We start from the raw sequence: 24,111 nt of genomic DNA, 5'->3' as shown, positions 1-24,111 counted from the left end.
CTCTGATTAAAGGTTATGTTAAAGTGGTATGTGGTCCAGTTATGCTGCTCTGATTAAAGGTTGTGTTAAAGTGGTATGTGGTCCAGTTATGCTGCTCTGATTAAAGGTTGTTAAAGTGGTATGTGGTCCAGTTATGCTGCTCTGATTAAAGGTTATGTTAAGGTCATGGTCAACTTTAAAGCACCAAAGTGCTTTACAATATAAAAACAGAAATACTAAAAAATACAAAATACAGTATACACAAAGTAAAAAAAAATACAATACATTAAAAACAATCACGACACCTTGTTAAAGGTTATGTTAAAGTGGTATGTGGTCCAGTTATGCTGCTCTGATTAAAGGTTGTTAAAGTGGTATGTGGTCCAGTTATGCTGCTCTGATTAAAGGTTATGTTAAGGTCATGGTCAACTTTAAAGCACCAAAGTGCTTTACAATATAAAAACAGAAATACTAAAAAATACAAAATACAGTATACACAAAGTAAAAAAAATACAATACATTAAAAACAATCACGACACCTTGTTAAAGGTTATGTTAAAGTGGTATGTGGTCCAGTTATGCTGCTCTGATTAAGTAATCTTGAAGTTGACAGGCTTCAAATGTGAAAGTATATAATCTTCACACATTTTTGCCATGTTTTCTATGCAAAATCTAAGTAGTAAATTAGTATGAAAATACTCACGTAAAGTACAAGTAGCTCGAAATTGTACTTAAGTACAGTACTGTACTTGAGTTAAAAAAAAATATAAACTTTACTTTCCACTACTACACAGATCCATAGTGCAAGAAGTATCAGCAGGCTATCATTCCTTCAGTCATCACAGTTACAATATTACAAGTGGCCCACCAGATGTCACTGTCTCTTCACGTTTTACCTGCTGGTCATTGTGCAGCTTATAATGCATGGCTGAACGGAGTCAGGTCAGTTTGAGTTTCATCACATGAACCCAAATTAAGTTGAATATTATCGTTAACGAGCAACACTAATGTTCCTTAGTAAACAGACGCAGTATTGGCTCACATTACCTTTCTGAAAACAGACATTGCAGATGATATGTCCACAGGTGGTGACAGCTAATGCTATTTTGCGGTCAGCACTGGGGGACTGAAAGCAGGAGTTGCAGCAGATCCAGGAGTCGGACATGTTGTGATAGCAGAAGTTTAAACGTGCCAGGAGAAATATGCTATGGTGAGGAAGACATGAATGAATGAATGAATGAATGAATGAATGAATGAATGAATGAATGAATGAATGAATGAATGAAAACTTTATTTAACAGATTGCAGAATGGGTACAATACAGTACGGCTCAATACACACAATTGTTAAGGGGATGCAGACCAGAGAGTGCGAGAGTAATGCGAGAGTAACCCCCCTGCACTAAAAGGGCAGCAAATTAGACCCAGGCAACTACCACCGTTTCTATTCTTACCTCTATCTCGAAAGTCATGGAAAAAATAGTATTACGAACAGGTCAAAAAGTACCTTGCGGAAAAAAATCTAATGTTCGAATTCCTTCAGAACATCCCACTCCACTGACACATGTCTTCTCTATTTGAACGACCACATCAAACAAGAGGTGGACGTGGGCAGGGGTGCAGTCGTAATATCAGAACTGCCTTTGACGCCACGTGCACGTGCGCTCCCGTGCATACATGTTCCCTCGCGACACTGTCAATCACTCCATTCTGATTGACAAGCTAAAAGCAATTGCTTTTAGCTTGTCAATCAGTGCGCTGGATGCAATCCTACCTGGAGGGGAGAGAACAGATGGTGGAGGTAAACGGTACTCTACCCCCCCCCCCCCCCCCTCCCAGTGAGCTGTGGTGTTCCACAAGGAAGCATAATAGGACCGCTACTGTTCCTATATGCAAATGACATGTCGTCAGCTTGTGACTGCAACTTGTTCCTGTTCGCGGACGACTCTGCCCTGCTGGTCTCTGACAAGAACAAGTTACAGGTTGAAAAAACCCTCAGCTCAGAACTAGGCAAAATCTGCACCTGGCTCGCTGACAACAAACTATCATTACACATGGGAAAAACAGAGTCCATTCTCTTCGGTTCAAATAACAAACTCAGCAAGGCCGACGGCTTCTCAGTTACAGTGGGTGACAATATTGTCACAAGGAAAGATGAATTACATACCTAGGTTCCATCCTAAAGGCAAATCTTTCCTGTGACAAAATAGTCAACCAACGAACTAGATTCTTGTACCGGATCTCCTCTCTGGTAAACAAGAATACCCTGAAGACTCTGGCAGGAGCACTCATTCAAGGGTACTACGACTATGCTTGCACCTCATGGTACCAAAGCACCTCAAAGGCGCTAAAAACAAGATTACAAACATCACAAAACAAACTGGTCAGACTACTGCTTGACCTTACTCCTAGAACCCACCTTACCCCTGCCCACTTTGACAACCTAGGATGGCTTAGAGTAGACGACAGAGTACAGCAACTTGCAATGGGCCTGGTCTACAAGATACACTACACGACTAAGGTACATGTCAAAATACTTCCCAAAGGTCAGTGAATACCACGACCACAACACCAGAGGGAGCTCCACAAATCATGTTAAACCCAGATTCGGCTCAAACAAGGGACTAAACACGTTTTGCAATTATGCCACATCCATGTGGAACGCCCTACCCACAGCTGTAAAGGAATGTGAATCACTACCCACTTTTAAAACCACTCTCAAGGAGCACCTATGGGAGACTGCAATTCAAAGCTGGCCCCTGTAAATGTCCTAACCCAACCCCCTCCAATGTAAAGTAAATGTCCTAACCCAGTAATACACGAGACCCTCTTCTTGGACCTAGTAAGGTTTCGTCGATAATCCAATGTACAGTTACCCCCCCCCCCCCCAAAGTACAGTTCCCCCCCCCCAACCACCTCCAATGTACAGTCCCGTCCCCCCCCTACAATGTAGTTTCTTCGTCAAATGTATATACTCTTCTTTTTGTATCACAAACAGTACTGTATATTTGTAAATCTGGTATGTCTGTATAGATGTAGCAGAACTGTCCATCTGTATCGTGTATGTCATTATGTTATGATGAATTGAAAATGGGGGACCCTGATGTAAACAGGACGAAATTCTTTCTCTGGTCTGCATCCCCTTAACAATTGTGTGTATTGAGCCGTACTGTATTGTACCCATTCTGCAATCTGTTAATAAAGTTTTCAATCAATCAATCAATCAATCACGTGTACATGACGTTACTGTATGTGTATCGATCAGATCTCCCTGCTCTTTATTACTAGCACAACCAACAGCTGCTTGAAACCCAAGTTGCCATTAGCAATTATTAATACGTTAATAATATAATAATAATGCAGGACCTGTTGCAGAGGTCTTTATTCGGCATGCAACGACATAATAAACGAACGTGATAACGTCAGTCACCAAGGGGGGGGTGGGAGGGGCTTAGTTGTTAAGTCTGAATTGTTCGTTCCGAAGGTTGCCACTGATCAACCAACTTTCAGCAAGCACTGAAAAAGTAAGTGAAGTTCATATAATTTCATATTATTTTGGTAAGTTCATTAGTGTCCGATTGAAACATTAATTAACATCTCATTCATATAGTCAATTGAAGTAAAGTGTCGTTGAACTTGTGTCGAGAGAAGGGATTCAATTATGTCAGTTGGTAATGGGAGACCTGTGTTTCATATAAAAACGATAAGATGAAAAAAAGTTGAAGTAATCTACATGAAGTTATTATAAGTTATATAGCCCAGATATTGCCTCTGGGCTATCGTATATTATTATTAATAATATACGATAGCAGAGTATCACCATCTCTCTCAACGCAGTGAGTCAGTGACGGTTACTCTCCGGTGTCGAGAGAATGGATTCAGTTGGTAATGCAAGACCTGTGTTTCATATAAAAACGATAAGATGAAAAAAAGTTGGAAGTAATCTACATGAAGTTATTATAAGTTATATAGCCCAGATATTGCCTCTGGGCTATCGTATTATTATTAATAATATACGATAGCAGAGTATCACCATCTCTCTCTCCACGCAGTGACGGTTGTACGCAGCGGCGGCGACACAGAACATACGGACTGGACTCTCTCGAACTTTTGTTTGAATCTTCGACAGTGAATAACACCACGCTAATAATGACCAGACATGAGAAACTGACACTGAGCTCGTTCAGTACCTTCTTGAGATCATGTGTACAAAAAATCTAAGCTTTTTACCGGTTAATTTCCCAGCGTGGAGAAGAACATATATGAATTGAAAATGGGGGACCCTGATGGAAACAAGACAAACGTCTTTCTCAGGTCTGCATCCCCTTAACAATTGTATGTATTGAGCCGTACTGTATTGTACCCATTCTGCAATCTGTTAAATAAAGTTTTCATTCATTCATTCATTCAACAGTCGGACCGGACACACCCACCCACCCAGTGAGTCGGCAGCACGAACAAGTGTTAACGGTAAGAGACAGAACATAACTGCGGCTTTAAACAGGTTATCTGCAGGTTTAGCCAAGTCAGATTTAATGCTTGACTTTTTTAATGCCACTCAGAATTAAATTTGAATTGAAACATTAATTAACATCTCAATTATAACGTTACGTTCCTAATTTATGCAAATGACATGTCGTCAGCTTGTGACTGCAACTTGTTCCTGTTTGCGGACGACCCAGCCCTGCTGGTCTCTGACAAGAACAAGTTACAGGTTGAAAAAACCCTCAGCTCAGAACTAGGCAAAATCTGCATATGGCTCGCCGACAACAAACTATCATTACACATGGGCAAAACAGAGTCCATTCTCTTCGGTTCAAATAACAAACTCAGCAAGACCGACGGCTTCTCAGTTACAGTGGGTGACAATATTGTCACAAGGAAAGAAGATATTACCTACCTGGGTTCCATCCTAGAGGCTAATCTTTCCTGTGACAAAATGGCATCCAATGTAATAAAAAAAAGTCAACCAACGAAGTCGATTCTTGTACCGGATCTCCTCACTGGTAAACAAGAATACCCTGAAGACTCTGGCAGGAGCACTCATTCAAGGTTACTACGACTATGCTTGCACCTCATGGTACCAAAGCACCTCAAAGGCGCTAAAAACAAAATTACAAACATCTCAAAACAAACTAGTCAGACTACTGCTTGACCTTACTCAGAGCCATGAACAATGTACATTGAGTGCTCAGAACATTGAACTGTCCACACACAAGCACACATGAACACACACACGACACGCACACTGTGCACGCTCACACACGAGCAGCCACTTAACACTTTAACATGAGCGGGCACACACTCATGTCGCACACACGCACACTTATGGCCAAAGGAAAGGACACTTTAAATTAGAATAACAGGAACAGTGTATTGCACTACCAAAGCTAACTAGCATGTCACACATGCGCTGTAAATAACTATGTACAGATACCGAGATGTCACTCCATGTTACCTGCTACCTGTTACTGCACAATGTTGTTTCTTCTTTTGATTCTATTACATGTACCACTGTATTGCACATCGTTGCGGGCAAGACCACCCGCATTTCATTGTATACCTGTATGCCGTGACAATTAAAACTCTTGACTTGACTTGACTTACTCCTAGAACCCACCTCACCCCTGCCCACTTTGACAACCTAGGATGGCTTAGAGTAGACGACAGAGTACAGCAACTTGCAATGGGCCTGGTCTACAAGATACACTACACGACCAAGGTACCCATGTACATGTCAAAATACTTCCCAAAGGTCAGTGAATACCACGATCACAACACCAGAGGGAGCTCCACAAATCATGTTAAACCCAGATTTGGCTCAAACAAGGGACTAAACACGTTTCGCAATTATGCCACATCAATGTGGAACGCCCTACCCAAAGCTGTAAAGGAATGTGAATCACTACCCACCTTCAAAAACACTAAAAAAAACACCTACGGGAGACTGCAATTCGAAACTGGCCACTGTAAATGGCCGAACACAACCCCCTCCAATGTACAGTAAATTACCAAGTATGGTCTTGTCAATATTCCAATGTACAGTTTTGTTTGTACAGTTGTACAGTGTACCCCCCCCCCCCCTACCCAATCCAATGTACAGTTTCTACGTCAAATGTACCGTATATACTTTTTTTTCCTGGACTCCGGACTGTAAGTGAAACTATATCATCTGTTCATGTTATCAACAGGGGAGGCCAAATACAAGATATAGACTGAGTTGAAGAAAACATTTATTTATCACACACACAAAAAAGTTTTACAGAAGGGCAAAGGCTTGCTTGCTCTTGATTGGAGATCAGCTTGCTGTTGAATATCTTCCTGGTCATCAGCCCCCTACTTTACTGGTGGGCGGGCTGGTCCCAGATTCTGAGCTTAAGTGATCCAATTTCCCTCCGTCGCTGTTTGGAAAAGGGCTCAGGACTAAATATTGCACATGCAATCTGTGGTGATTTGATTATACTAACCACTAGATGGCCACATCTACCAGGGTAATTTTAGTAGAGAAAAGGGGTAGTCCAATATTAAGTTAAGTTAACTTTGTTTATTGAAGTTTTTTCGTTGCAATAATGAGATGAGCACAAGGTCAAATTGTACACGTATATGCCAGACGTATTGCACATATCTACATATAAGTAGTCAAAATATAGGTCTGTTGAATGTAGACAATATACATATTGCACAAAGCTACATATAGTTAGTCAAAATATAGGTCCGTTGGATAAACAATATACCTATTGCACAAAGCTATGTATAAATAAACAGAATATAGGTTGTTGAATGTAAAAATATACATATTGCACATGGCTAGGTGTGAACGGTGAACAATTTTACATTGGATCAGTCCGTGCCTGGCACAAATTGAAGAGGAGTGGAGCCGGTGTAGAATATCCTCCCACAGGTCTTCTGTGATGTCCTCACCCAGGTCCCAACTCCTCCTGATCTTTTCTAATGAGGTAGGACGCAGTGAGTGAAAAAAGTACTGATGTAACTCCCTGACCATGCATGCTATATTTATTTATTTCAGCACAACCACACCTTTCCAAAAAAGCCCTCATATGTGTTTCTATGACAATCCATGGCAGAGCCACTACAAAGTAAATGAGAACATTCTGCATAGATATAAATTTTTTACATTTCCGCTTATTTTAAGTATGTGTACATAGGTATATATTTCCTACATGCATAAAGATATTCACATCCAGGTTGTTCTATTATGTTAAGCAACTGTCTGACTGCTAGCATGTCAAGTTTGAAAGCTCTTGGAGCTTGTATTATTAATCTACATGAGTTTATATGTCTCAACTCCCATACGGCCAGGCTATATTTTTTCCTTTGGGAGTGTATAACAATATCTATCAATTTAACAAGTTTTGCAGTAAAATATTTTTATACAAGAATCCATTTCATATATGGGAGACCTTAGAGATGAGGAAAAACATAGTTGTGTTTTGTTCTACCTCCGGTATGGGTATCTCAAAAACTAAAGCCCTTTTTGACAGTTTGTCACAGCACTATAAGGCATTAACTGGGTTAATTAATATAAATGTTATATTGTAACTGTCTAGTTACACATTGGTTCCGAAACATGTATGTTCCAGGCTGCAATTAAAACTTTGAATCTGAGAGAGTAGGGCTGGGCGATAAAACGATAACGATAAATATCGCGATAAATTATTTCCTCGAAATAAACATGAAACGTGGTCGCAAAGTTTCGATATATCGATTTTCCAAGTTTGGCTCCGTTCAGCCTCGGCTCAGCACACTCACTAACAACCAACGTTACGTGATGACGTCCTTACGCACCACAGCTCAGGACTCAAGGCTGCTAGGATACCTAGCTTGCACGCCGCTATTTAATATATTTACGTGCCGAGTATGTGTGTGGCGTGAATTCTGATGCCACGGTTATAGTAGTGTGTGGTATACGGTGGACGCCGTTGCAATGTATTGTGGCGGAACAGAGTATTTTAGGGATATTTACTAGTACATTGTCATGGAATACATCGCTTGGAAACTAAGCTGGCTAGGATACTTAGCTTGCACGGCGCTATTTAGGCCTGTCACGATAACACATTTTGCTGGGCGATTAATTGTCCCAGAAATTATTGCGATAAGTGATATTATTGCGGTTTTGAGAGAAATAATCTTTTTGAGAAATGTATTTCCCAAAAGTTTTCAATCAACTTTTTTTTTTTACTAATATAATGATAATAGCATAATAATGCAAGGAAACCGTTTCAAAGTGCAATAAACCTTTATTTAACATTGGAAGATATTTTAAATATCCTAAATTACTACCTAACCAATCAGATATGAGGTAGCGTCAGAAGCAGAGTAACCTCGTTCCCAGTTTTATCTCCGTGAGAGCAATGATAAAACGAGCAGAGCAATGTGTGTGGACAAGAGGCAGGTTGCTACGTTTACTGTAGGAAGGGGCTTTTAGACCCATGTTTTTATTTTTTGCTACGAAAAGAGGGACGTGGGACATTAGGTAAAATGGCTGTGCAGTATACAACCAAAAGCGGGACACCTGGTCACCCTAATTGTGGCTCGCGTTTGTTTACTGTGGCTCGCGGATTATGTGATGGGCAAGCTACTTGGAAAATGTAGTAAGCTACACTACCAGTTACTCTCGATTAAAATATAGCTCAACAATAATCAAATAAACACAAATATATACTATCTCTATTGGAATGGAGACTTTTCAGCACAGGATAAACTAGGGATGGGCAAAAAAAAACAGATCGATTGATCACATGATGTACTTGAGTACTCGTGGAGGAAAACGCTGTACAAAATAAACGTCTTTTCCGGTGTTTTAGACTTTGCTCTTTTATTTTGAAACCCACCGACCGGAAGTATTGTTGTTATTATCCTAGCAGAACCTATGAGCGGACAACTTGTGTCGTCCGGTTCTGTGTTTTTGAGCTAATGATCAAACAAATGTTGAGATTGTTGGTGAACAACTAACTTTAGGTTAGTTTTAACGTTAGCTACTAACGTTAGATGCAGCTACTACAGGCAATCAACGATGAGGAGGAAGCGTCATGGCATCAACGCTAGATCTTTAATCTTTATTTAGCAGTCCAGTTTCTCCGGGCAGTAGCGTATAGCGTTTGTTCACGCTACATCACTACTTGGGTCTAAAAATAGCTACACTACAAAGAACGCTACTTGGTTCAAAAGGAGCGACGCTACCATCACGCTACTGAGAAATGTAGTTAAGCTATGTAGCGTTGCTACTGCCCAACATACGCATGGTGCTCACAGGAGCTCCCGTGCTGTACTCTGTAGTAACGTCAGCGGCCCGCCTCCCCACACGGAGAGGTACTGGTTCATTAAAACAAACACGCAAATAGCAATTAATTGCGCCCGTCAAAATCATTGCATTCATTTTCATTATTGCGCGATAAATGATTTATTGCTTATTGCAACAGGCCTAGCGCTATTTAATATATTTACGTGCCGAGTATGTGTGTGGCGTGAATTCTGATGCCACGGTTATAGTAGTGTGTGGTATACGGTGGACGCCGTTGCAATGTATTGTGGCGGAACAGAGTATTTTAGGGATATTTACTAGTACATTGTCATGGAATACATCGCTTGGAAACGAAGCTGGCTAGGATACCTAGCTTGCACGGCGCTGTTTTTATATATTTACGTGCCGAGTATGTGTGTGGCGTGAATTCTGATGCCACGGTTATAGTAGTGTGTGGTATACGGTGGACGCCGTTGCAATGTATTGTGGCGGAACAGAGTATTTTAGGGATATTTACTAGTACATTCACATTGTCATGGGATACACAGTACTGCTCGCTCTGGCTAACTGCTAACGTGCGCAGACTGATGACGACATCAACTCGACTCTCGAGACATTCACAGCAGCAAAACAAGTCAGCCCGTCCATCGGCGCCGGGCATAAAAAGTTAATTAAACTTGACAGACATTATATCGACGATAATTATCGATATCGAGTTATATGAAAATAATTTTATAATTTTATCGCGATAACGTTTTTGGTCATATCGCCCAGCCCTATGAGAGAGCTCTGGTCAGCGAAGCCGTGCCGTTCGCGAGTCGCGACCTCCATGTTTTGGGGCTATTCATCAGAAAACTCGGATCCGCGATTCGGCTCCCATCCGTCGGGCAAGAACTGGCGGTTTTCAGCCTCTCTCTCTCTGGAGCTTAGCGGAGTTTCGAGTTTGTGATGAACAGTGAGCGAGGACCTCATGCGCATGCGCGGCGAAGAATGCGGAAGCGCTCTTGCACTCTTCCGCTGGCATTAAGCTACACGCGACCAGGAGAGAAAAGCTCTATCCATCACAGAGGGGGGGAAAACAGGGTTAGCTGTAATTGGAGCTAGTAAAGAAAAAGATTGTAAACGAAAATGTCGTCTGAACTGATTCCATATCCTGAGTGTTGATTTGACAATGATATTTTTAGAGTAGGGAGAGGTGGGAAAAGGTAGAGGTGCGTGAGCCAGAGCAGCCAGTGAGGCAGGTCTGGAAGAAGAGGATTCCAAAAGCAACCATACAGGGGATGAAGGTGCGTCTTCGAACCTTGCCCAATGTTGTAGTGCTCTAAAGTTGGCTGCCCAATAATAGAATTTAAAATTGGGCAGAGCCATCCCTCCCAGAGGCTTTGGTCTTTGTAGGAGGGCTTTACCGAGCCTAGGGACTCTCCTATTCCAGATGAACTGCGACACCAAACTGTCAATTTTCTGGAAGAATGCTTGTGAGAAAGATGGGTAAACTATTATATAAAGCAGTTTCACCCAGGTGATAAATGTTTTACCCAAGCCAAATCTCTCCATGGTGTAGAATAGGTAGCTCCACTCCACCCGGTCAAAAGCCTTCTCGGCATCTAGTGAGATCACAGCTTCTGATATTGAGGAAGAAGAGGGATTATACATGATATTAAGAAGCCGTCTAGTGTTAAAAGAAGAGTACCGTTTTTTTATGAATCCAGTCTGATCTGGGGAAATAATAGAGGGTAGTACCGATTCTAAACGCATAGATAGTAGTTTGGAAAGAAGCTTTAAATCCACGGATAGCAAACTTATAGGACGGTAGCTCCCACATAGGAGAGGGTCTCTGTTCTTCTTCAAGATTAAGGAAATTGTGGCCTGAGTAAGTGTATGGGGCAATTTAAAACAGCAGAAGGATTCATTGTACATATCAATAAAGAAGTGGCGCCAATTTGCCAAAAAACTTCCTATAGAATTCGATTGGGTAACCATCAGGGCCTGGGCATTTACCTGCCTGCATGTTGTGAGCAGCCTCTTCAATCTCCTCTATTGTGATAGGCTCCTCCAGTTTCACCGCTGAGTCGGAGTCAACTTTAGGAATATCAAGAGAGTCAAAAAAGTTGCTAAAGGCAGACTGGTCAGTGGGTTGAGAGATGAGTAGAAGTTTTTAAATTGTTCATTAATTTCTTTGGGATCTGTAGTTCTGCCTGTTGGAGTTTGGATTTGTGGTATTTGATGCGAAGCTGATGCCTGTCTTAATTGATGAGCTAATAGTTTATTCGCCTTATCTCTGTGTTCATAGTAATTGTATCTGGATTTGAATAGTAATTTTTCGGTATGGGTGGTAGACAGTATCGAATTCTGCTTGTAACAATAGGCGTTCCTTATATAAATCAGGTGATGGAGCGATAGAGTAAACGTTGTCAATCTGAGTGATCCGTTTGGTTAAGTTATCTAATTTCTTCCTTCTGGCTCTAGTCTCATAAGTGCAGTAAGAAATAATTTCCCCCCTTAAGTATGCCTTCAGTGTCTCCCATAGTAAGGAAGCTGAGATCCCAGGCGTCTTATTGATATCCAAAAAAAAATCTATCTGCTTGGAAATAAAAGTAACAAAATCTTTGTTCGATAACAAACTAGTATTCAGTCGCCAGGGTGGTCGGGTGTTATCACATCCCCTAATTTGCAGTTCCATTAGAACTGGAGAGTGGTCCGATATGACAATAGTATCATATGAATATGCAATATGCAATATGCTGAATGAGTCTCCTCAAATTGGACGCGCGCATAACCCACTATTACTAACTAACTAAGAGAAACGAGAAAGGGAGATAAACACCACCCCTTCCGTGGTTAAGTGACAAATGTTAATATTGTGAAATATCGTAGTCCCAAAATGAAATAGTCTGTATATATGCTCATATGGACATGAATTATGAACTTGCCGTTCAGCTAATGGTTACAGTCTGGGGAACCGCTTTTCTGAGTTTAGTGTTTATGAAAGTCGAGGCGGCGGCCGGGTCTTCAAACGCGTGCGTTGAACCACTCGGCAGAGTAATTTTCAGAACCGCAGGAAACATCAGCCCAAACTTTATACCAGGACAGGCATGGAGTTCACGTTTCACTCCTCCAAACGCAGCCCTCTTCTTGGAAACAGCGACGGTGTAATCAGGGAAAATAGAGAGCCTTTTGCCTTTGAAGAGTAGAGGGGTATCACGGGAGGTCGCGCTGGCCCGACGTAGGATTTCGTTCCGGAGATGAAAGAAGTGGACCCTGATGATGAGCGGACGAGGCGTCTCTCCCTCTTTGGGTTTAGCCCGCAAAGTGCGATGGGCTCTGTCGAGTAGGGGCTCCTCCTCCAGGCCCAGTAGGTTCTTGAGTAGGCGGCCGATGAATTCCGTTGGGTGCGCACCCTCAGAGCCCTCAGGTATCCCCACGAGTCGAAGGTTGTTCCTCCTCGATCTCCCCTCTAGGTCCTCACATTTGTCTGTTAGTAATTTCACCTGTGACGTGAGCTCCTTAACAGTGGAGTCAAGCGAGGAGAGCTGGTCACTGTGGTCGCTCGTCACACGTTCCAACTCGCAGATAGTTTGCCCGTGTTCATTTATTTTCAGCAGCAATGGTTCGGTAATATTCACCAGCTCTGTGCGCACTGCGCACTGCATGGATTTCAGCTCTCAGGTTAGGTTAATGACTAAATGTAAATGTATCACACGGTAAAGCTTCTGTAGTGTGGCAGTGAAAGGGTTAAGCACTTCAAGGACCCGTGTACCTGACTTTGGGCCGAGCGGGAGACGATGGGGCCTGTGGCTCATCTGGGCCGACGCTGCTGCAACGTTGGTGCTGAAGAGGAGATCAGATCAGACACGTTAAAGACGACATCATGTCCATCAAAGACACTACAGACTCATTAGTGGTTCCCCCGCCAGCTAAACCGGTTAGTTAGACCACACACATTAATATACTGCATTATATTTGAAGGTGGCTGTAAGTGGTATTCTTTTGTTAAAATAAGTGTTAAATAGCTCTACATTCTGACAGCCATCACTGATATAGTGTGTTTGGTCAGTAACACGGGTCTCCCAGTCACACCGCTCTGCAGTAAACACACAATCATTTTTCTGGTATCCCATTCATAACCATGTGTCGTGTGGCAGTGACAGGGTTAACCTTCTGTATTGTCGCAGTGAAAGGGTTAACCATGTGGCGTGTGGCAGTGACAGGGTTCAACCTGAAAAGGAGAGGTACTGTAGAATAGATGTGAAAAAGCACAACATGGCCCAGAGCTGAGTAATAACCACAGACTCCCAGGTTAACCCTTTCACTCCCACACTACAGAAGGTTAACCCTTTCACTACCACACTACAGAAGGTTAACCCTTTCACTCCCACACTACAGAAGGTTAACCCTTTCACTACCACACTACAGAAGGTTAACCCTTTCACTCCCACACTACAGAAGGTTAACCCTTTCACTACCACACTACAGAAGGTTAACCCTTTCACTACCACACTACAGAAGGTTAACCTTTCACTACCACACTACAGAAGGTTAACCTTTCACTACCACACTACAGAAGGTTAACCTTTCACTACCACACTACAAAAGGTTAACCTTTCACTACCACACTACAGAAGGTTAACCTTTCACTACCACACTACAGAAGGTTAACCCTTTCACTACCACACTACAGAAGGTTAACCCCTTTCACTACCACACTACAGAAGGTTAACCTTTCACTACCACACTACAGAAGGTTAACCTTTCACTACCACACTACAGAAGGTTAACCTTTCACAACCACACTACAGAATGTTAACCTTTCACTACCACACTACAGAAGGTTAACCTTTCACTACCACACTACAGAAGGTTAACCCTTTCACTACCACACTACAGAAGGTTAACCTTTCACTACCACACTACAGAAGGTTAACCCTTTCACTACCACACTACAGAAGGTTAACCTTTCACTACCACACTACAGAAGGTTAACCTTTCACTACCACACTACAGAAGGTTAACCTTTCACTACCACACTACAGAAGGTTAACCTTTCACTACTATGCGAAAGGGTTAAAGTCTAGCTGAAACAGCATTTCCAGAGTATCAGCTTCCGTATTGTTGGCGTATTTCTGAGAGAAACAGGACAGACATAACGTTGGGAGGAATTAGATTTGATCGTTGAAAACATTGGGGTCAGCAAAAAGAAAGTCACAATATTATTGGTTGGAATCGGTTTATGCAAAGCCTATGTAAGCACATGTCATATTTTGTTTTACAGAAACAAATCATTGGATTTTGATATAAGAATTAGGGCTGTCCGTTTATCGCGTTAATTCAATTAATTAATTACACAGCAAATTATCGCGTTATGAAAATTACCTCAAAATTAATTACAAAAAAAGATATATATATATATTTTTTTATCTCATTCATTATTACATATTAGTAAATGTATGTAGAATAAACATTTACAGACTTTTTTTAATGGTCCATTTGCATGTTCTTGGCATCTGATTCTAGGGACATCTATGGATCTCAGGGAATGTATTCCCAGTGTCAGAAATACTGTGTCAGTTACTAGGCTTGAGTAAATTGTAATGAACCAAATGAGAATATCAATTCAATTTCTATTACCGGTACATATTTTTTTTTATCTTTGACTGAATAACACCATGCTAAAATTGACCAGACCTGAAAAATCTAAGCAAATGAATAAATGGAAGATGATTAAACAGAAGGTTTTGTAGATACAGTACTGAATTCTGCCATCCGGACCAATGCAATTTGAAATATGATTATAGAATATAGAATATCAGGCCTAAAATGGTTATGCGATTAAAATGCGATTAATTAGATAAATTAATTACAAATCCTGTAATTAATTAGATAAATTTTTTTAATCGCCTGACAGCACTAATAAGAATATGAAAATGATATATAGTTTTGCATATATTATTAAATAGGTGCAGATTTTGACAGGGAAGTGATCTAAAACTGTCTAAAAGGCATTTTTCATTTCAGCTCGACTTTAACCCTTTCACTACCACACTACAGATGGTTAACCCCTTCACTACCACACTACAGACGGTTACACTTTCTCCCGTTTGTAGTGTGGTAGTGAAAGGGTTAACAGTCTGTAGAGTGATAGTAAAGGGTTAACCTTCTGTAGTGTGGTAGTGAAAGGGTTAACCTTCTGTAGTGTGGTAGTGAAAGGGTTAACCCATGTGTGGTGTTCAGGTATGTGGGACCCCGTTTTCAATGTTCACTAAAAGATCAATGATACCAATTATCGTAATTTTCACACTATAAGGCGCACCTGAATATAAGCCGCAGCAGCTAAATTGAATGATGTGTACATATATAAGCCGCACTGGACTATAAGCTGCAGGTGTTTTAATGTTTAATTACCATATGTAATTAGCATTGGGACACAATACTGTCGGACAAATAACAAGAATTAACTCGTTTACAAGTTGTATTAAGTTTAGCAAATAAGGGAACAGATAAATAACATTTCAATGCAGTCAAAAAAGCAATATTTAGATTTTTACATTTTCGGGTTTGGTCACGTCGAGTCACATAAGCCGCACCGTTATATAAGCCGCAGGGTCGAAAAATGGGGGGAAAAGGCGCGGCTTATAGTCCGAAAATTACGGTCTCAGGCGGTCAGGTGGCGTAGCGGAGATTGCGTTAGTCACCAACGCCGGAGACGCTGGATTCGCCTGTTCGAATCCAGCTCACAGCTCCGGGGTTGTCACCAGCTTGGCTGGCCGTTCACACTAATACAATTGGCAGTATTAGAGCGTGGGAAAGCTGGCGGGGTGGGTCCGGGTCGTTGTAAAACAGCGACTCCTACAGTTCGGTCGGGGCGCCTGCTCAGCATGGATAGGATCTAAGGGGGGTAGTGTGATCCTTCCACACGTTACACCCTCTCAGTGAGAGTCCGCGCTGCCAGGTGAAAAGAAGCGGTTGATTGGCTAGACGTGTGTCGGAGGAAGCACGTGATAGCCTCCACTCTCCCAGACCGACTGTAGGGGGTAGGCGCGCAACGACCAGGAAGGGGATTGGGAATTGGCTAGCCCCTTTCGTGACTGCGATGCAAGCCAGGGGCTCGAATACACAGTCACTGGCTCCCACGTTACTAGCCATGTTAATGTTAATGTGATCACAGCACAGGCGCACCAGGCAGCCAAATACGGAAATACAGCAGTTTTGAGCAGTGTTGACCAGTTTATAAAAAATATTTAAAATGTTTATTAGCAACGCCGAGCTTTCAAACCCTGCCGCTAGGGTGCATCAAATTGCAATGCAAAAATGTAATCTCATGGTAACACTGGATGGTAACACTTTTAGCACCCAGACAAATCAATACGCTGGAAATGTGTATTTTGGAATGGAACGCTGGGTACCTTTGAAATGTCTGATATATTTTGGACCCACCGCTTGCTTTTAAGCAGTGCTTGATGTGCACATTAACATGGCTAGTAACGTGGGAGCCAGTGACTGCGTATTCGAGCCCCTGGCTTGCATCGCAGTCACGAAAGGGGCTAGGAATTGGCATAACGACTAACATTGGGATGGGAGAAAAACAGAGAAAAGGGAGAGGGGGGAATATAAAAGAAAATTCAATAAAATAATTACATGATTGTAGCATTATAATCATAAATTCGTACATGCATTAGGAGAAAATACCAACCTTCTTGAAGATCACAAGATGCCGACACCTTCCCTGGTCTCTTCCGACCCTGAGCAGTAGAATCGATGAGGTCACTGTCCCAACCTGTAACGATACAAGTTGGATGTTAAGCAGGGATTAAAGCAAAAAAAATCTCCTGGCTGAACTTTTTTCATGCCAAGTCATATTCTTATTTTAACCTCCACTATATATTTTTATTTAATAGCGTTAGCGTTGTAAGGGAACTAGATCATTTTGAAGATATTTTCTATTGCCAGTTTGCTTTTACGTAATATCAATGCCGTTTTCAATTCATTAAATGAAACTGATTGCAAGGGTTGACTGACTTTGTCATACAAATAAACAAATCTACATACTGTAACCTTTCAGTATTGTGTATAGTTCAAATTCAGTATTCAGAGTTGTTCCGATACAGATACCAGTATCGGAAATGCCGCCGATACTGCCTAAAATGCTGGTATCGGTGGAAACCCTCGAATTCTGCGCTCCGATACCATATGACGTAATTTATCAACAACACTGCAGTCTGCTGAGTGAGCATTATAAAACAAACGTGTTTTAACCGACCGTGAATTAAAGTGTCAATGCCATTTGTCATTTTAACAGCAGACACTTTGCCATCGTCCCGACAGAGCGCTGTTGACGGGGAGCTCTGATGGGTTCGCTTGGTGGTGTTATTAGCATTGAACAGCTAACCGAAAGCTGCTATCGTTAACTAACGTTAAAGGAAAACTCCAACATTTTGGGAAATTAGCTTATTTAAAATCTTCCCTGGAGTTAGACAAGAAGATACCTTTTTTGTCTCTGTGCGTGCATTTAGCTTTGGGAACAGTCGCTCCGTTAGCGTAGCTTCATCACTGGAAGTGGGGGGGGGGCCGGAGCCTGACGTTCCCTACAGGGTCTTACAGCCACCAAATAAAACTCCAAAACGTCCCTGTAAACATGTTGTGACCTGTGTATTCACCACGTGGAGAAATAAAAAATAATTGAATTAGACAATTATGTTTTATAAGCAAATATACTCGGAACTATTTTTTGCCTAACCACTCGAGTCTCTGGGCGCAGTCAGTGGTTTCAACGTGAAGCCGTGTTTGTTGATATTCTCATTCCTTCAAAGGATCCGAACCGATTGAAGTTTATCAAGATTTTATGACTTAAAATCCTCTTACCTTGACGATTAAAAGCCTCCCCAATTTAGAAAACAGTAATCCAATGGCTGTACGCCCCCCTGCCACGGTCTTCTCTTTCAGAGCATTTTCTGAAAAAGAAAATAATTAATCAAAACATTAGTTTTCATATTGAAAATCATTAGCCTCATAGCATAATTGCCTGTCATATTTTGGCCAAATTTTGATATCTGTCTAACACTGCTAACACCCTGTCTTATTGCCTATGTCCTCAGCCTATCAGAATGCTTATTGCAGTCCAAAATCACTATCTGCCTTAGTCCATTTCCATGAAGTGTTTAATTAGCAGCAATCTGTTGTTGAAAGTTTTACGTTAAGTTAGGACGCCTTCGCTCCGTGCATTGCACCGGAAATGCGAGGTCATGAAATCGTTGTAGTCGTATTGTTTTTTTTTTTTTTTTATCTTTTTCCCCCTCCATTTTCCTCCGATTTTCTCCCATCCCAATGTTAGTCGTATGCCAATTCCCAGTCCCTTCCTGGTCGCTGCGCACTTACCCCCCACAGTCAGATCATCTGGGAGAGTGGAGGCTATCACGTGCTTCCTCCGACACACGTCCAGCCAATCACCGCTTCTTTTCACCTGGCAGCGCGGATTCTCATCGAGAGGGCGTAGCGTGTGGGAGGACCACACTATCCCCCTCAAGTCCTATCCGCGCTTAGCAGGCGCCCCGACCGAACTGTAGGAGTCGCTGTTTACAACGACCCGGACCCACCCCGCCAGCTTCTCCCACCCTCTAATACAGCCAATTGTATTAGTGCAGACGGCCAGCCAAGCTGGTGACAACCCCGGAGCTGTGAGCTGGATTCGAACAGGCGAATCCAGCTCACAGCTCCGGGGTTGGTGACGAACGCAATCTCCGCTCGGCCACCTAACCGCCCTGTTGTAGTCATATTGTAGTCTTATTAACTAAAATATTTTAACAAAATAAAAAGCAGCAGCACTATTGCATAACTGGGTCATGTTTGCTATGTATTTCTTCCCAAGATCATGGATCCCTCAGAAGATGCCAAGAAGGTAGAAGCCGCTGCTAGGAGGAGGAGGAGGAGGATGCGGGGGAAAGCCCCTGCCAAGAAGGTATGGCCTGTAGACTCCTGCAGGGTGGGGGTACAGCAAGTTAGGGGTGGGAATCACCCGGGACCTCACAATTCTTTCTTCCATATTATTTCTTCCACCCCCCACAGCAAATACGTTGTATTGGTGTCTTGCGAAAAGCCCAACTTCCTGATGTATTTTTTTTTTTTATCCCAGCTGTCCCTACAGTCAAAACAAACGCACTTCATTCCAATTCATCCAAACGCATTTTTTTTTTTTTACCAAAAAATATATTATATTATCGGAGCTATTAATAACGTTATCGGGTTTGTCGGGATGACGTCATAATTGCTGATATCGGCCCGATAATTATCGTGCATCCCTATTATTTACCCGAAGGTAGCGAGCGTTCATACTAGCTCAGTTCCTTCCGTTGCTCACAGAGCCCTGAGTTTTACCCATTCTGCATCTGTTAATAACGTTTTCAATCAGACACATGTATAGAAAGGCTTTGTTTTGTGACGTAATTGGCAGAATCGACTGTCAATTAGGGCTGTCTTAAATACTTCGAAGCCTCGTTCGATGGCACAAGCTTCGAACATTAAAAAAAAAATCGAAGTAAAAAGAAAATAAAAATATTATTGTTTCAATTTTTTTTTTCCCTTCGGTGTGCATGGGGCCATTGGGTGGGGCCAGGGGACAAATACACTGGAGGAAAGTAACCCAGCTCAGCACTGCCCAAATTATATCCTCACTATTGCCTGTTTGAAGGATATCATCCTCAAACACTTATACACCACTAGCCCCTTTCGTGACTTTCGGTTTGCAAGCCTGGGACTTTTGTGACCGCAGTCACTTATTTACCTGCCGCGACCACCCACGAAAATAACAACCAAGCGTGATCGGGGGGCTCGGAGTGTCAAAAATATATCAGATATGAATTTCAAAGATACCCAGCGTACAATATGGGTTTAACACAGCTTCACGATGGGGTCTGGAAGCTCGGAGTTGCTCATAAACATTTTAAATCATTTTTATAAAACGAGTGTACGTACTCGCAGAGCGAACCTTGGCAAAATGGCTGGTGCGTCCGGCAATCACTGCGCTCCCTATCGGTCCCTGTTGGTCATTACAACAATACACAGGAGACGCGCTCAGCAGATTCTACCCTGTAATGGCCTATAGGTAATGACCAACAGGGACCGATAGGGAGTGCAGCGATTGCCGGAACTACAGGACACTACAGGAACACACCAGGGCTAAACAGCTCAGGACACTACAGGAACACACCAGGGCTAAACAGCTCAGGACACTACAGGTACTGTACACACCAGGGCTAAACAGCTCAGGACACTACAGGAACACACCAGGGCTAAACAGCTCAGGACACTACAGGTACTGTACACACCAGGGCCAGGCTAAACAGGCCAGGACACTACAGGTAGCTAAGAGACCAGGGTTTAATGGTCTTGTGTTCTCCTCTCTCGCTCTAGGCCCAGACGGTTTAATGGTCTTGTGTTCTCCTCTCAGAAAAAATAAATAACGCATATCCTCCGTTTCTTGGTGCTGAGCCAAACTGTAAAAACAGTAACACATAAGACAAAGCGGGGCTCGCAACTCACTTTATGCTCCAAGGTGTTTCAATTGACAAAATAACAGCAGTAGATACAACGTTTCGACCGACCCTTCCGGTCTTTTTCAAGTATGAATACAACACAAAAAATGACATCTTTTTATACAGGAAATTACTATTTATCTTTTCATTTGAAATTTTTTAGGAGATTTTTTGGAGAAATATATATATATATTACATATATTAAACACAGTATTAGACATAATTTAAAGATAGGCAGCAGTGTGTAATGTACTTTCTTTGGACCCGGTCCAGGTCCTAGCCACTGAAAACACAAACAAAAACAAAAACGAAAAAACAAAGTCTATCTATTGACTGTCTCCCTCTATAAGTTAAATTTACAAATAAGGTCTAATGTCAAAGTCCTTAGGGTATTAAGGTATCTTAATGATGAGACATTGTGGTGTGCCTTTTTAAAATGTAAAGCTACTGGGATTTTTTCATCCCCATTCCGTATCGTACTCCTGTGTTCAGCAATACGCGTTTTTAAAGCACATGTTGTCTTACCGACATATGCCTTACCACATGGGCACTTAAGCATATAGATTACATTGGTAGTTTTACATGTTATATTTTGCCTCTTATTTTTATCTCTTTCCCAGTTGATGGGTGATAGAAAACAGTGCATTTTTCTGTAAAGTGACACTGAGCACACAAACCACAACGTCAGTTTCCATCTGGCAGGTCATCTAAAAAATGTTGTGTTTTTTTAGGAGGCAGGTCTGATTTAACCACAATGCCTCTGATGTTATGTGCTCTCCTGTAGACTAGTCTAGGGGGGATCTGAAAAGATGTATCCAATGTTGGATCAGAACTGAGAAGATGTTTGTTTAAAAAGGTTGCCTAGAGGCGAGTATTGTGTAACACACTGTATAGGTTGTGCAGAGGTAGTTTTGTTTCTTGTTTTATGACCTACTTTCAAAGCTGCTTTTTCTACAATGTCCTGTGTGTACCCTCTGGTTTTAAACATCGTTTTTAAAGTATCTGTCTGTTCCTGAAAACAGTGTTCTCCTCTCTCACTCTAGGCCCAGACGGTTTAATGGTCTTGTGTTCTCTCTCGCTCTAGGCCCAGAGCAAGGACTACCAGAGGGTTTAATGGTCTTGTGTTCTCCTCTCTCGCTCTAGGCCCAGACGGTTTAATGGTCTTGTGTTCTCCTCTCTCGCTCTAGGCCCAGAGCAAGGACTACCAGAGGGTTTAATGGTCTTGTGTTCTCCTCTCTCGCTCTAGGCCCAGACGGTTTAATGGTCTTGTGTTCTCCTCTCTCGCTCTAGGCCCAGACGGTCTAATGGTCTTGTGTTCTCCTCTCTCACTCTAGGCCCAGACGGTTTAATGGTCTTGTGTTCTCCTCTCTCGCTCTAGGCCCAGAGGGTTTAATGGTCTTGTGTTCTCCTCTCTCGCTCTAGGCCCAGACGGTTTAATGGTCTTGTGTTCTCCTCTCTCGCTCTAGGCCCAGACGGTCTAATTAATGGTCTTGTGTTCTCCTCTCTCGCTCTAGGCCCAGACGGTTTAATGGTCTTGTGTTCTCCTCTCTCGCTCTAGGCCCAGACGGTCTAATGGTCTTGTGTTCTCCTCTCTCACTCTAGGCCCAGACGGTTTAATGGTCTTGTGTTCTCCTCTCTCGCTCTAGGCCCAGACGGTTTAATGGTCTTGTGTTCTCCTCTCTCGCTCTAGGCCCAGACGGTTTAATGGTCTTGTGTTCTCCTCTCTCGCTCTAGGCCCAGACGGTCTAATTAATGGTCTTGTGTTCTCCTCTCTCACTCTAGGCCCAGACGGTCTAATGGTCTTGTGTTCTCCTCTCTCGCTCTAGGCCCAGAGCAAGGACTACCAGAGGGTTTAATGGTCTTGTGTTCTCCTCTCTCGCTCTAGGCCCAGACGGTTTAATGGTCTTGTGTTCTCCTCTCTCGCTCTAGGCCCAGACGGTTTAATGGTCTTGTGTTCTCCTCTCTCGCTCTAGGCCCAGACGGTTTAATGGTCTTGTGTTCTCCTCTCTCGCTCTAGGCCCAGACGGTTTAATGGTCTTGTGTTCTCCTCTCTCGCTCTAGGCCCAGATGAAGGACTACCAGCGGGAGCTTGAGGAGGCCAGAGCCTCCAGGAATGAGATCTTTGCTCAGTCCAAGGAGAACAAGAAGAAACTCAAGGGCCTGGAGGCTGAGATCATACGGCTACAGGAGGTCATACGGCAACAGGAGGTATATGTTCAGCAGTTCACTAACAACATCAGCTAACATAATGCTTTAGATCTAGTATGGTAGTTTACTGGTTAGTATGGTAGTTTACTGGTTAGTATGGTAGTTTACTGGTTAGTATGGTAGTTTACTGGTTAGTATAGTAGTATAATGGCTAGCATGGTAGTTTACTGGTTAGTATAGTAGTATAATGGCTAGCATGGTAGTTTACTGGTTAGTATAGTAGTATAATGGCTAGCATGGTAGTTTACTGGTTAGTATAGTAGTATAATGGCTAGCATGGTAGTTTACTGGTTAGTATAGTAGTATAATGGCTAGCATGATAGTTTAATGAATGACATCCTGAATTAACTTTTCACATCACTTCGTTATCCTGAGTCTATAACTGACTGATTGTTAAGAGTAGTTTTTTAAAGATGTGAAAATAAAGGGCATTCTTATGTTATTTCTGTGCGTTTATCCCAAGATTTCTCTAAATATTCAGCAAGTGCAAATACCCTGTGATCAAAAATCGATTTTAAGATTTAAGATGCATCACTAAACCACATTAACTCGAGGTTTTTACACCTGTCAAATAACTTTTGACGCAACTCATAATATAGTGGACAATAAAACCTCAAATTAAACTCATTCTCTCAATATCGATGTGTGCGTGTGTGTGTGTGTGTGTGTGTGTCAGAAGTCAGAGGAATAACGACCTGTTATTCAATAGATTAAATTAGTTTAAGAATAAAAAAATAAATACATTTTAAGAGAATCTCAAATACATTATTTTATTTAAGTGTAGGCTATAGTTAATGTTTTATTTTTTACAGTTTTTGTATTTTTCTGACATGGGGGCTCAACAATAAATGACAATCAGAAATGTCAAGTTGCATGTTGTTATTCTAACCAGCTTAGACCCCTACGCTCTGCATCTTCTGGCCGCCTCAGACCTACTCCTATCCAAGCTCCGGGAGGGTCATCAAAGAGAAGTCGCCTATTCTCAGTCCTTGCCCCACAATGGTGGAATGAACTACCCACCCCAGTTAGGACAGCCGAATCACGTCCAATCTTTCGCCGTCGACTAAAGACTCACTTCTTCAACCATTATCTGAATAAAAAAAAATATATCTAACCCTAACTAACCGTACTGTCATGCACT

At 42.1% G+C, this 24,111-nt stretch overlaps 1 protein-coding gene across 6 annotated transcripts in view; it reads right to left on the bottom strand.

Annotated features, from left to right (window-relative positions):
* LOC311243230 (uncharacterized protein) overlaps positions 1 to 24,111 on the bottom strand; it is a 65,424-nt gene that overhangs the window by 19,553 nt on the left and 21,760 nt on the right. For all 6 annotated transcript variants that reach the window (XR_014620650.1, XM_084332370.1, XM_084332374.1 and 3 more), the window contains 3 exons: positions 18,097 to 18,185; positions 16,928 to 17,011; positions 12,998 to 13,068 (listed from right to left, as the gene is read on the bottom strand). Coding sequence is in view for 5 of the 6 variants with exons in the window: in XM_084332370.1 (XP_084188496.1) it covers positions 12,998 to 13,068; positions 16,928 to 17,011; positions 18,097 to 18,185 (244 nt within the window). In the remaining variant the exon portion in view is untranslated. The remainder of the gene's footprint in view (positions 1 to 12,997; positions 13,069 to 16,927; positions 17,012 to 18,096; positions 18,186 to 24,111) is intronic.

This window comes from Notolepis coatsorum (assembly GCF_963971535.1).
Source record: "Notolepis coatsorum genome assembly, chromosome: 16".
NCBI classification, from domain to species: domain Eukaryota; kingdom Metazoa; phylum Chordata; class Actinopteri; order Aulopiformes; family Paralepididae; genus Notolepis; species Notolepis coatsorum.
Note: the sequence above shows the minus strand (reverse complement) of the source record. Positions and strands in the feature narration are given on the sequence as shown.